General features: G+C 33.1%; 1 protein-coding gene across 3 annotated transcripts in view; it reads right to left on the bottom strand.

The window, feature by feature from the left end:
- Nucleotides 1-1,430: 1,430 nt before the first annotated feature.
- The window catches only part of CADM2 (cell adhesion molecule 2), a 1,080,415-nt gene continuing 1,069,075 nt past the window's right edge, over nt 1,431-12,770 (bottom strand). For 2 of the 3 annotated variants that reach the window (XM_025377585.1, XM_025377584.1), the window contains exons 9-10: nt 4,495-4,620; nt 1,431-3,569 (exon numbers count right to left, since the gene is read on the bottom strand). In XM_025377585.1, the coding sequence (XP_025233370.1) occupies nt 3,451-3,569; nt 4,495-4,620 (245 nt within the window). In that variant the 3' untranslated portion in view covers nt 1,431-3,450. The remainder of the gene's footprint in view (nt 3,570-4,494; nt 4,621-12,770) is intronic. The other variant, XM_025377583.1, reaches the window with a different exon arrangement.

Below are 12,770 nucleotides of genomic sequence, written 5' to 3'. Positions count from 1 at the left end.
GAGATATTTATATTTTTACAAAGAAATAAAAATAAATGAGGTGTTAGTTTCTTTGCCATATTTGGGAAAGTTAGTTTTCTTTCTCTATTTGTTATTTTAATTGTGGGGTTTCAATGAAAGATTAAGCATCTTGAATCAATATGAGATCATCCAGTTTCTAGATTAAACTCCAATATCAGGTTCCTTAAACTGCTTCTTGGATTCTCTGGTAAAAGAAAACAAGTTGAAATTTCTCTCTCTTTTCTATTTTTCTTTCTCTCTTATACACACACATATACACATACACGAACATGCACACCATCAATACTCTGCTCATGCGCTCTGTCACAAACATTTCTTTTTCCTCCTAATTTTGATAATAATCCTATCTAGAACACGCAAAAATTGAAGGAAAAAAAAAGAAAGAAAGAAAAATGCTGCTTAGACTTGATTTTGATGGAGGACAACCAATTTACACTGTAAACAGTACACTGGCAGAGAATAGCTACTTTTGGTAAAGAATAATGCTCCATATTCTACTAAGGGTGTGTGTGTGTGCACATTGCTTCCATTGAGTTCCCTACCTACTGTGCTCACTTAGAAGAGACAGAAATTGACTCTACGTGCACACAATGTGCACGTTCCAGACAATGCAATTGACATCATTCTCATTTCGAAATACTATGTCATTATTTTCTGACTTGTTGGAATAGAAATGGGCAGATTTTTTACAATTTATTTTTTGTTTGGTTGAAAATTAAATAATTTTTAAAGGTATGAAAATATAACTTCATTGCTATTATTTTCTCCAGTTCAGAACATATCTAATTTAAATCAAACTATATTTAACAGGCAAACATTTGATTAGATCCCACAAATTATAATATACCAGTGTTTATAACTAGTATAGTAATCTAGTTGTTTTAGCTAACTGAATTTATAAGAGTTCTAATGAGATTTTATATTACTCTGAAGGGTTAAAAGAGTCAAAAATCTTGAAATGCAACCAATTTTGAATTTCTAATTTTACAGTGCTATAAATAATGACTGAGTTATTTAGGCAACAATTTAGTTGTTGGAGCCAAGTAGAATATAGATGAAATGAAGAAGGATGTAAATACAGCATCGATGAAGAGTGGCAATTTCATAAGTGCATCCTGAAATTAGGCTTTAAATAGTAATTGATGATGCAGTTTGTACAACTTACTTCTGTAATAAGAACCTTTCCATTTTGTACTAACAGGATGAATTTTGCTTTGTGGAGTCTTTCTAAAGATTATGCATTGAAAGATATGAACAGTTTATAAACCTAGTCTAGTTTCAATGTGTCTAGTAGCACCTACCTGATTCTCTCAAACTACCATAGTATATTAACATATTATTGCATTTTTCCACAGATGGTATGGAGTGAACTGTAAAAACAAGCATGCAATCACATCAATGCAGACTTATTTCCTTAAAATGTCATACTGTATATGATTTATTATGTTAACACTCAACCACATCATATTATTTATGTTCTGTATATTCTGAAAAAGTGCTGTTTGACTGACATCGTCCTTTTTCTTTTATAAGAAATCAACAAGATAAATGCTTCAACAATCAAAAAAAAACTTGAAAATTCTAACATTTTCCTTAAAAGATTTATACTTTACTGATAAATACTCTAAGATACAGCACCCTTGTCTTTCATTTGATATTAATACATGATGTTGCACTCAACCATTCTTATTCCCCAAAAATATATTCCACAATACTATTTTTAAAACCATAGGCCATCATGCGTCAGACATCACAAGTATAGCTACCATATTGTCATATTTGTTTTCTTCTTAAAGGTGCAATGCTTGTAAATTGGATTTTTTTGAAATCTAACTGGAGTTTTATTCTTTAGCATATAATAAATTTAATGAGAACTAATCTAACAATATTTTATTTTACTAGAAGAAATAATAAGACTTTAGATTGACTGTGTCATATTTAAGAATACAGCATTTCTTAATGGTTAAATACACCAAAATTTTAAAATAATCCAGAGAAAGAGACTTTCACTTTGGAGTTAAAAGCATGGCAGAAATTCTCTATCACTCACTGTTTTATCAGTTTGTACCTCACAAAATGCATAGACAGGAATTTAATATAAAGAATTAGTTCATTTATACAGAAAACATATCTTAAACACTTCTTTTTGGCAAACCAACATAGGTAAGCAGCTCTGGAACTGCAAAATGAAAATTTGTAAAGTTTTAGCAAACTAAAATTTATTTTTAGGTTATTATTCAACTGTGGTTGTAATTTAAAACCTGAGGCTGTGCACTGGTTGTTAGCTTAAAATTACCTTTCCTTATAACATTGTGCTTCCATTGTATAACAAATAAAAATTAACAAGAACTAGAAAAATTTGTTGTTGAACAGTGCTAGGACATACAGACAAAAATACTAATACATGTTATCTACTTATAATATTGGTTTAAGTAATATCTAAAGGGATATAATGGACGTTAGAAAATGCTTACTTATGACTGAATTACATACAGCCAAAAAAGTTAAATATGTATCAAATAATGTTTAATTGGATTTATTATATGCACTATATACAGATACTAAAATGTCTCAAAATTGTGCCCTATGGATACTTCAATATTGTTTAGGCAGGTGAATCTTTATGAAGCAAATAAATTATAGAATCAAATTAGAGAAATGAATGAAATCTTTGTGATTCCAAAAGCAGTAAATCATTTGGAATAATTTATTGGTAAATGAAGCTACAATATCCTAATAGTAAGATCTATATAATTATAGAAGATATCATGTCATGATTGCAATTCATACACATGGCTCCTGTATCAAATACTATATTTCAATAGCAAATCGATACAGCTTTACCAGTATAATCTCCAACATTCCAAAAACTACACTATAGTGTTTTTTTTTAATTTTATGTTTTCTAGGACATATGTTTCCAAAACATGTTGTCTTTGAAGACAGACATGTAGAAAAGAGTAATTGTAAACCTCTAACCTTCAATTAATCATAAGTACATTAGGTCCTTCCCTAATCCTGTTACTTGTGAAAGCTGTCCAATGGTAAACTGATAAGGTCTGTGACTTAAAGGGGAAGAAATGGGGGGAAAAAAACTCTGCACACATTTTTTAATGTATAAAAACCACTCAGTATCATGATCCAAGGAGATGATTAACATTGTTAAGGCTGTATATTCAAGCACTGTATGTTAAAAGAGCAATGGTGTGAAATTTAGGCAGTAAGAAATGTCCTGCATTATGGATGGTACAGTAATTAAAGAATGATGCTTTCAACAGCTGATTGTTGGTATGCACTGGCTACTGATAGCAGTACAGTATGGGAGTTAATAAGGGTAGCAGACGATGGTAGAAATGAATTCTGAAAGATGATAGCCAGTTTTCTCCAGCAGTCAGCCTGGTAGTAAAACTCAGAATCTTGGCCTGCATCTTAAATGAAATACTCTTTTTTCTCTTCAGCATTGACTTGGCTGCCTTCAGCATTGATAATGGCTGTATCAGCGTCTGGTGCATCTTCAGCTCCTTTAGCTTCATTTGTTAAATACGTTCCTGCATATATTGGAAGAAAAATATATTAGCTCTGTGAGACTGGTAAAATACTCAGCATTAAAGTGACATTATCTAGGAAGAAACTTTTCCCAGATTTTTGAGACCTAATGTGCTACCCAATTGACTCTTCTAAAGTTGCACTGTTTCCTTTCAGTTTTCAGGTATCCTGCAGGTGAAGTTACGGCTTGATTTACTACAGGCAAGGGCCAAACTGAAATGGGTAATAAGTAATTGTGACTTCTTTAATGACGGATAAAATCAATGTGAACCTTATAGCTGTAGCAATCAGGGTCTTTTGTTAAGATCTTTTTTTTTTTTTTTTAGACGGAGTCTCGCTCTGTCGCCCAGACTGGAGTGAGTGGCGCAATCTCGGCTCACTGCAAGCTCCGCCTCCCGGGTTCCCGCCATTCTCCTGCCTCAGCCTCCCGAGTAGCTGGGACTATATTTTGTTAAGATCTTAAAATGGTCATGTTAAACTTGTCACCGTTTATTTTGGAAACTTCTTTAAAAGTAGGTTATATTAATAAAGTGGTACCTGGCCCATTGCACAATATATATTTTCCTCACTAAATATGGCTACACAGATGTTCACAAATTGACAAACAGAAACATCAACCAAATAGTTATAGTTGGATTTCAGTTCTAGACATAAATTACAAACTTTCTTCTCTTTTTTTCTATTTTTCTGAGCCAGTGGCTTACTCTATGACATCTAGCCGTTGGCTAAACACTATTTTGTTAAGCCAATTCAACTTTAAATTTAAGTAAAATAATGAAGAATTCACTGAAATAATTTAGTATTTCTCTCTATCTCCCTATTGTACACACATGTACAGAAACATATATGCACTGATGTCATATTTTATAATGAAGTTAGTCCAGAATATTTTGCCAACGTTGAGTACTCTGACTGAATATAACCTACCTTTATGCCTCGCCAGGTATCGACCAAGCAGAAAGATAGAACACAGCGTGACAAATACAACTACAGCCACTATTCCTCCTATGAGAGCATGGTCAGGGCCATTCTGGCCAGCCAAAGCATTAGGATCTGGAAAAGAGAGGAAAATATTGTTCCAGTTCATGTGTTATTTAGTCATAGAATACATAACTGCATTAGAATGAATTATTTTGAAAATTAACACAATTTTTATTAAATAATACATTAATGTGTGTTACACCAATCATCGTGTGAACAAATATTATAATATACAAGGTATCTGGGGATATAACATTTGATACATCAATCACTATTGCCTTTGAGCTTACATTTTAAGGAAAAGATTGGATAAGCAAATATACATACATGATTTTGTATAGTTATAGGCCGTTCCTTCCTCCTCACCTCCATCTGAAAATATGTGTGTGTATGCCTGTATATTTCTTTGGTGTGACTAACACAACTATATTGTTATCTAGTTAAAATAATGTCATGAGAAAGCCTAAGGCCAAAAATGATATTTGAGATTTATCATTATATAAATATTATTTAAAGCTATAGAAATTGACTAATTCACCCATGGGTGTCTAGATGGGGAAAAGAAGAGGTCTGAGAACTGACCACCGGGAACTTCCATATTTAAAATTCAGGAAGAGGAAGAACTTCCAGTTTTGCAGACTGAAAAGGAGAGAACAGTCAGATAGGAAGTGATATTGGAGAAAACACTGTAGTTGATGAAAGGGAGGAATGTATTTTGGCAGGAAAGCAGGGGTTGGGACTCTGTTAAATGCTGTTGATAGAAAGAGGAATATTAATACTCAGCATCAAGATTTAAATGCCGGTGGAACTTGTGATTCTACAGGAAGTGATTGGAAAGAGACAAATTAATAATATACTTTTATATTCTGCCTTCAATAGGATTTCACAGGCAAGAGATCAGCCCAGAAAAGGATGGCCAGTTTTCAAGAAGAAATGAAAAGGCCAAAAGAATATCCAGACATTTGAGCACTCAAAAATTTGGAAAATTAGCTCTTCATAGAAATCACATAATAAGGGATAAAACTGAGTGAAGACCTGGGCAATAAAATCCACTAAGACTCAGCCCTGTGACAAAGATCAGATTGAGTGTACTTCCTGCTTTCCCAGGTTCATTGTTGCAGATAGCCTCCGGATAGCTATTTATAATTTACAGATGGATTTAAGAGAGAGTGAAAGTAAGGAAATAAATTAGGCTTGGCAAGAATGCCTTCAAAAACTAGGGCTGGATTATAGGAACATTAATCTGACAAATAGATTGTGAGTCTTCTGTATTTTTAATGTAACTCTGTGTCAAAGGATCATATGTCTAGACAGAAAGAAAAAATAGTCTGACTCTTTGAAACTTCAAACAACCTCTAGACACCTAAACTTGCTAAATGTGAAAAGTGGACTATAAAAGCTGTGTATCCCTGATGGAGGACATACTCCCCAACACCTACTTCAAACAGAGTCATGGACTATGACTAACTAGGTTGAACTCAACAGAAGGTAGAATTTGGGAAAGCAAAAAAGAATGAATAGAGGAGAATCCAGGTTCTTCAGGGAACAACAATCCTTTCCAAGACAGAGGGGCCTTGTCATGCCAGCCTGGCATGTTTTTATAATTGCTACAGATCCCTGATTACCCTGTGTATACCATTCTTCCTTTAATTCCAAATGGGAGTATATATTATCAAGGAGTGCTTCTCCTCTATCATGTGTATTGTGTATGGGATGGAGAGGAGCATTAATAACTTGTCTTCTTTTCAGCAGATGATGAAGAGAATTGTGCATATCTGAAGATCTTGAGCTTTGAGTGGGATACCTTGGTTTGATGGAACTTTCGTTTGTTTCTTTAGATGGGATGTGGTAGTGGTGTGTGTAAAGGAAAGGAGGTGAAAAAATATTTGGTAATCAGAAGGGTATATTGGGGCCGAGATTTCTAGCTGATAAACATTTTCTTTGCTTTCAGTTATTAGAACTAGGCATTTTCCAGTCTCTCTTACAGTTGATTAAACAAAGTGATTTGTATTCTAGACAACTAAATGAAGGCTCAGCCAATAAAAAATCCTCACACATGTAAGCCCCTCCTGGGTGACCTCAGGAGATAAAAGTTGAAGATAAGAGAGTCAAAGAAGTAAGTAAAGCTACTTGTCACTAAATCTCCGGAAAAAAAAAAAAAAGCCCAATTAACAATACACACTATGTTTTGTTTTGTTTTATATTTTGCCCAGGCTGGAGTTCAGTGAGTGGCATGATCTCAGCTCACTGCAACCTCCACCTCCCAGGTACAAGTGATTCTACTGCCTCAGCCTTCCAAGTAGCTGGGATTACAGGTGCCCACTACCATAGCTAATTAGCCTCGGCTAATTTTTGTATTTGTTTTTAGTAGAGACAGGGTTTCACCATGTTGGTCAGGCTAGTCTCGAACTCCTGACCTCAAGAAATCCACCCACCTTGGCCTCCCAAAGTGCTGGGATTACAGGTGTGAGCCACTGCATCCAGCCTAATGATACACCTTTGAAATGCTTATTGGGAGGGTATGGGAGGCAGGGAAGCTTTACTTTAAAAACATTAATCATTAAAATTAAAGTTATGAGAGTTAATTTTAGCTCTCTAATATCTATTTCTTGTATTTCCCTACATTTCTATCATTGCCTATGAATCTCCAAAAATAAGGAAAAAATAAACCTGTCATATTTCTGAATTCACTATTCATATTACTTGCGATATACTTTGGAATCAGTTTAAAAATCCACCTCTTGCTCAATTTTCATATACAGTCATAAATCATATCCATTATATTTGCTGAGTACCTTTCAGAAATGGGTACTCTTTTAGAGAACTTAGAAATCATTTTTGTTCATGTATCTCTGCACCTGTCTTTTTTGCTGAAGGTAAATTCTAAAAAGTATTTCCGGATCAATGGTATAAATATTTTGTAAAGGCTTTTGATAAATATTGTCAATGTACATTGCCGAAAAATTGTGTAAATTCACCCCCCTCCCCCATCAACAGTACCTGAGGGATTCTTTTCTCCATATTGTATTACATCAAAATACAATTTTAAAACATTTTGCCATTCTAATGTGGAAAAGTAACATCCAAATTTAATGTTTTGGATTAATGAAATTACAGGTTAACATAATAATGTCTAAACATTTTCTGCTATTTTAATTCATTAATTTTGAAATGCCTGTCTATGCAATTTGTCCATTTTTCTATTTAAATTTTGTTTTAACAGCTCTCTTTACAGAAAGATTCACATTTTTTAACAAGTTCTCTATGTTTCATTTTTGGTATTTTCAGATAGATTAGTCTTACACCTTTATGTAATCAAATCCATTAAATTATTATGTATGACACATGGCTTGAGGGTCATGGAATACAATACTTTTGCAATAAGATTATAAAATCTTATTGCATATAAATCTATATGGTCATCTAACCCTTTTGTTATACTTTAATCCTTCTAAAATGTATTTTGGTCTATGACTTGAGGCTAAAGTGTTAAAATACAACTTTGTTTTTGTTTTTACAGCCAGCTGTCCTCCACACAATTTCTTTCATCAATAATTTTATTTTTTAAAATAAATTGTCTATCAATTTTATATATAAAATATTTGTCTATATATTTTATAGGTTTCTAAAATAATTGTCTATATATTTTTATGTTTCTGCACATTCTAGTCTATATGAGTGATCTGTATGCCCAATCTTACACCAGTATTATGGTTTTAAAAATCAGTTGAAGGACTTCTAAAAGACACCCCCTATCAAGTTCAGAAAAATTTTGGAAGAATCAAAATATAACAGATTATTTATTGGGATTTATAAACTTATAAATATATTTTGTTTTATATAGTGTATTATCCAGAATCAGCATGATTCTTTAACAATTCACACGTTCCGTGTCTTTTAGTAAGTTGCGTAGTTTTCTGATATTGGATCATATGTTTGCATTAATGTTATTTTCTGTTCTTAAAATTTTCAATCATTGAAAATATTTAAATATCAAGATAAATTAGTAATTATATTATAATTAATATCAATAAGTTGATATTAATAAAGCTAAAATACATCAATATTAGCCATTATTAATAATAAATTAATATTTAATATTAATAATTATTAATAAATTAATATTTAATAATTATTACAATATTAATCATTACATAATATATGATTATCCTATATTATAACAATAGTCATAATAATTAATAAATAATAATTGATAATATTGTTTAAATTAATAATATATTAATAAAATATTCAAAGCTATTATTATTATTATTGTTATTGTTATTAAGACAGCCTTGCTCTGTAGCCCAGGCTGGAGTGCAGTGGTGCAATCTCGCCTCACTGCAACCTCCACCTCCTGGGTTCAAGTGATTCTCCTTCCTCAGCCTCCCGAGCAGCTGGGACTACAGACATGCACCACCACTCCCGGCTAACTTCTGTATTTTCAGTAGAGATGCGGTTTCACCATATTGGTCAGGCTGGTCTTGAACTCCTGACCTCGTGATCTGCCTGCCTCAGTCTCCAGAAGTGCTGGGATTACAGGTGTGAGTCACCGCACCCGGCCGTTATTATTTTTTAAATATATTGCACACCTTCTGTATTAGTCTGTTGTCATGCTACTAATAAAGCCATACCCGCAGACTGGGTAATTTATAAGGAAAAAGAGGTTTAAGGTACTCAGAGTTCCTGTCTCGAACATAAATAAATAAATAAATAAATAATCTTTACACATCCTTGAATTTTCTTTTCTCATTTTTAATCTTACTATTGGGATGACTTGAACAAAGACTCTCTGATGTTCTGGTATTTCCTGCTCATTCTTAATGCTGTAGGTATTTCCTGCTCATTCTTAATGCTGTAGATCAATTCAGGTACAGCTCTCTTTGCAACTGAAATATGAATTATATGACATCTGTACCTAGTGAGTGGAATGGAGGTAGTGTCTTAGGATACAGGTCACTATTAGGGAAAGACTTCATTGATTTATTTAATATGTTTTGCCTATAATCTTCATTCTTACAGTAGAATCTCAGATTATGTATATAGGCCATTTTCCCTTTCCTTTTTTTTTTTTTTTTTTTTGACATTAAAACGATTTGACCTGTGAAAATTTGTTGTAGATCAATTTAAATTTCTCATGTTCGTTATTGTGTCAGTTTGTTTCAGATACATTCAGACACAGATGAACATAAGTTTTGAAGAAATTAATTTATAACATATATTTATTTGATCCTATTCATTCTTATAATCTATGAAGGAAATACTTCAACTTTCACCTTTCATTTCATTGACAAAGTAAATCAACATATTTTCATAGGATTTTAAGGTTTTAAAGATAATATGGATATGAAAAAAGTTATTTTATATGTCTACAAGTAAGTGTATTTTTTTAAAAAGTAATATTTTTGACTATGCTTTTTTTTTTAATCCCCATAACTGTTAGAACTAAGAGTCTCTCCTTAAGTTTTTATTCTTAGCAACTAAAACAAATGTTTGGGATTGAGGATAAGTATCACCTGAATGATGCAGGAAGAATACATAATTTAAAGGCTAAATTTCAACAGGAATTTCTCATATTTCCTCTCACATCTACCTCCTATTTCACAGCAATAAAAAGACAAAGTAAAACCTTCTGAAATTTCTTAACAGAGAGCTGTGTCTGTGTTATTATTCAGACAAATTCATCATGTATCATTAAAGATCATTTTTCATTCTCAAGCATTAGCCCATGATTTGTTGGCATTAGCCTGTTAACATTGGAGTAAATTTCAGGAGATCTGATAATACATTAGTAATCTCTTTTACCTGACAATGCAAAAAACACAAAAGATATTGTAAACATAAAACTTTCTGAATTTAACAACTTTCATTTATTTGATGCTTAGTATTTGATGCTTAGTAAAGGACTCCAAAGAGAAAATTATGTCAAATTATAATACCTAAGGTCAGTAATTTTAAATCTTTACAAGAGTGAAAAATAACACTAATTTATAGTTTTATTTAAAATCTTAATATGGAGAAATCCTAAATTATGTAATTCTATCTCTGAAATCATTGCTGGGTTTTTTATCGAGAGTCTAGTCTATCATGTTTTCTGTTCTTAAAATACAAAGTACAAACTCTAATATGAAGAATTTCGGGCCCTTTAAGATAACGGTATGTAGAAAATATAAATGCCAAATAGCTCTTCATTCTAGTGTTAGAATTTTTTTTTTTTTTTTTTTTTTTTTTGAGATGGAATCTTGCTCTGTCACCCAGGCTGAAGTGCAGTGGCGTGATCTCAGTTCACTGCGACCTCCACCTCCTGGGTTCAAACAATTCTCCTGCTTCAGCCTCCCAAGTAGCTGAGATTACAGGCTTGCGTCACCATGCCAGGCTACTTTTGGTATTTTTAGTGGAGACAGGGTTTCACCATGTTGACCAGGCTGGTCTTGAACTCCTGACCTCAGGTGGTCTACCAGCCTCAGCCTCCCAAAGTGCTAGGTGTGAGCCACTGTGTCTGGCCATGTAAATTTTTTTTTTTTTAATAAAAAGTACTTTATTAAGTTATTATATTTGATTTTCAGTTATAAATATAATGGTAGTAAATAATTAAAATTTAAATCATTTTATTCAAAATATTTTAAAATTAAGTTCCAAGGACATTTTTATACAAAGAAAGTGATTATTATTCAATTGTTATTATATATTAAAATAAATACATTTTCAAAGTCAAATTTTGATTAACAGAAAACTCAGTGGAAATGTTTCAAGTGGAAATGTTTCAAGTGGAAGACACTGCTTGCAAAATCTGGATTTACAAATTGTTTACACCAAATCTTTAACCATTTATTGCTATCTATGTGACATAGGTCAAGTTTTATATTTAGCCTTCTCATCTTTAGAATGTGAATACTTATTTCCCTGCACTGTCAGTGACTAAATGTATCAGTACTCTTTTTTTTTTTTTTTTTTTGAGACGGAGTCTCGCTCTGCCGCCCAGGCTGGAGTGCAGTGGCCGGATCTCAGCTCACTGCAAGCTCCGCCTCCCGGGTTCATGCCATTCTCCTGCCTCAGCCTCCCGAGTAGCTGGGACTACAGGCGCCCGCCACCTCGCCCGGCTAGTTTTTTGTATTTTTTAGTAGAGACGGGGTTTCACCGTGTCAGCCAGGATGGTCTCGATCTCCTAACCTCGTGATCCGCCCGTCTCGGCCTCCCAAAGTGCTGGGATTACAGGCTTGAGCCACCGCGCCCGGCCATCAGTACTCTTAAATGGCTTAGAAGAATGTCTGACACAAAGGAAGCACTATCCAACTGTTAGTTTTATGAGGGAAGGAAAAAGAGAGAGTTGGAAAGTATAAGCTGCCATGTAGAGAAATACAGGTTTCCTTTTTCAGCCTTTTAAAAGACTCATTCAGGACTTTTAATTTACTCCATGTGGTAACTGTGAACCCTTCTAAGTGTCTATTTGAAAGATTAGGGAAAATATTAATACAGAAAGATTTGCATAACATGAGATTAGATGAAAAAGAATCTGGTGGCAGTCTGGTGGGTGAGGATTAAATAAGAGAATAATTTGTTGAGTATTTAATCTGTGTCAGGCTCTATGTAATACATTGAAATTTTATTCAATGTGTGTAAAGTGTTTACTCAGAAAAATCAGTTATTATTAATAAAAGATTGATAAACCATGAAACAGCTTGCTTAAACTAGTTTTAAAAGAATCTTGGAAAAGCTTTAAAATTAACTATGAAAGTCAGTTTTTAGTATGGCTAAGATGACTCCTATTTTGGGAACAAGAGCTGGTTCAGGTCATTTATAGCATTTGATTTTTCCACATAGTCTGTATTCTTTTTTCTTCTATCACGATGGAGAGTCCAGTGCCCATCCATGCTAAATAATCTCCTGTTATTTATGCTTCTTCATCCCGTAAGACATACTTCTTTCCCTCTGTGCATGCAAATTCCAAACAACGGTGATCAGTCTCTCTACGTCAATTCTCCTCGAATTATTTAATCCAGGAGTTTACCCCTCCAGATTAATTCACTTGCTTAAGTTTTATCTTCCCCCAAAGATGTAAGTTTTCTTGAAGACAAACGTTGTGTCTTACACTTGTAATATAGCTGCAACAGCACTTTTACACAGTTTTAAGAGCTAAGCAAATTGAGTGAATGAATACTATTAAATTCTTATGCTAAATTGCAAACAGATTTTTTTTATGCCAATTTGCTGTGCTGAGCAAT

Source organism: Theropithecus gelada, chromosome 2 (genome assembly GCF_003255815.1).
Source record: "Theropithecus gelada isolate Dixy chromosome 2, Tgel_1.0, whole genome shotgun sequence".
In the NCBI taxonomy this organism is placed as follows: domain Eukaryota; kingdom Metazoa; phylum Chordata; class Mammalia; order Primates; family Cercopithecidae; genus Theropithecus; species Theropithecus gelada.
This window is presented reverse-complemented; position numbering and strand designations above follow the sequence as displayed.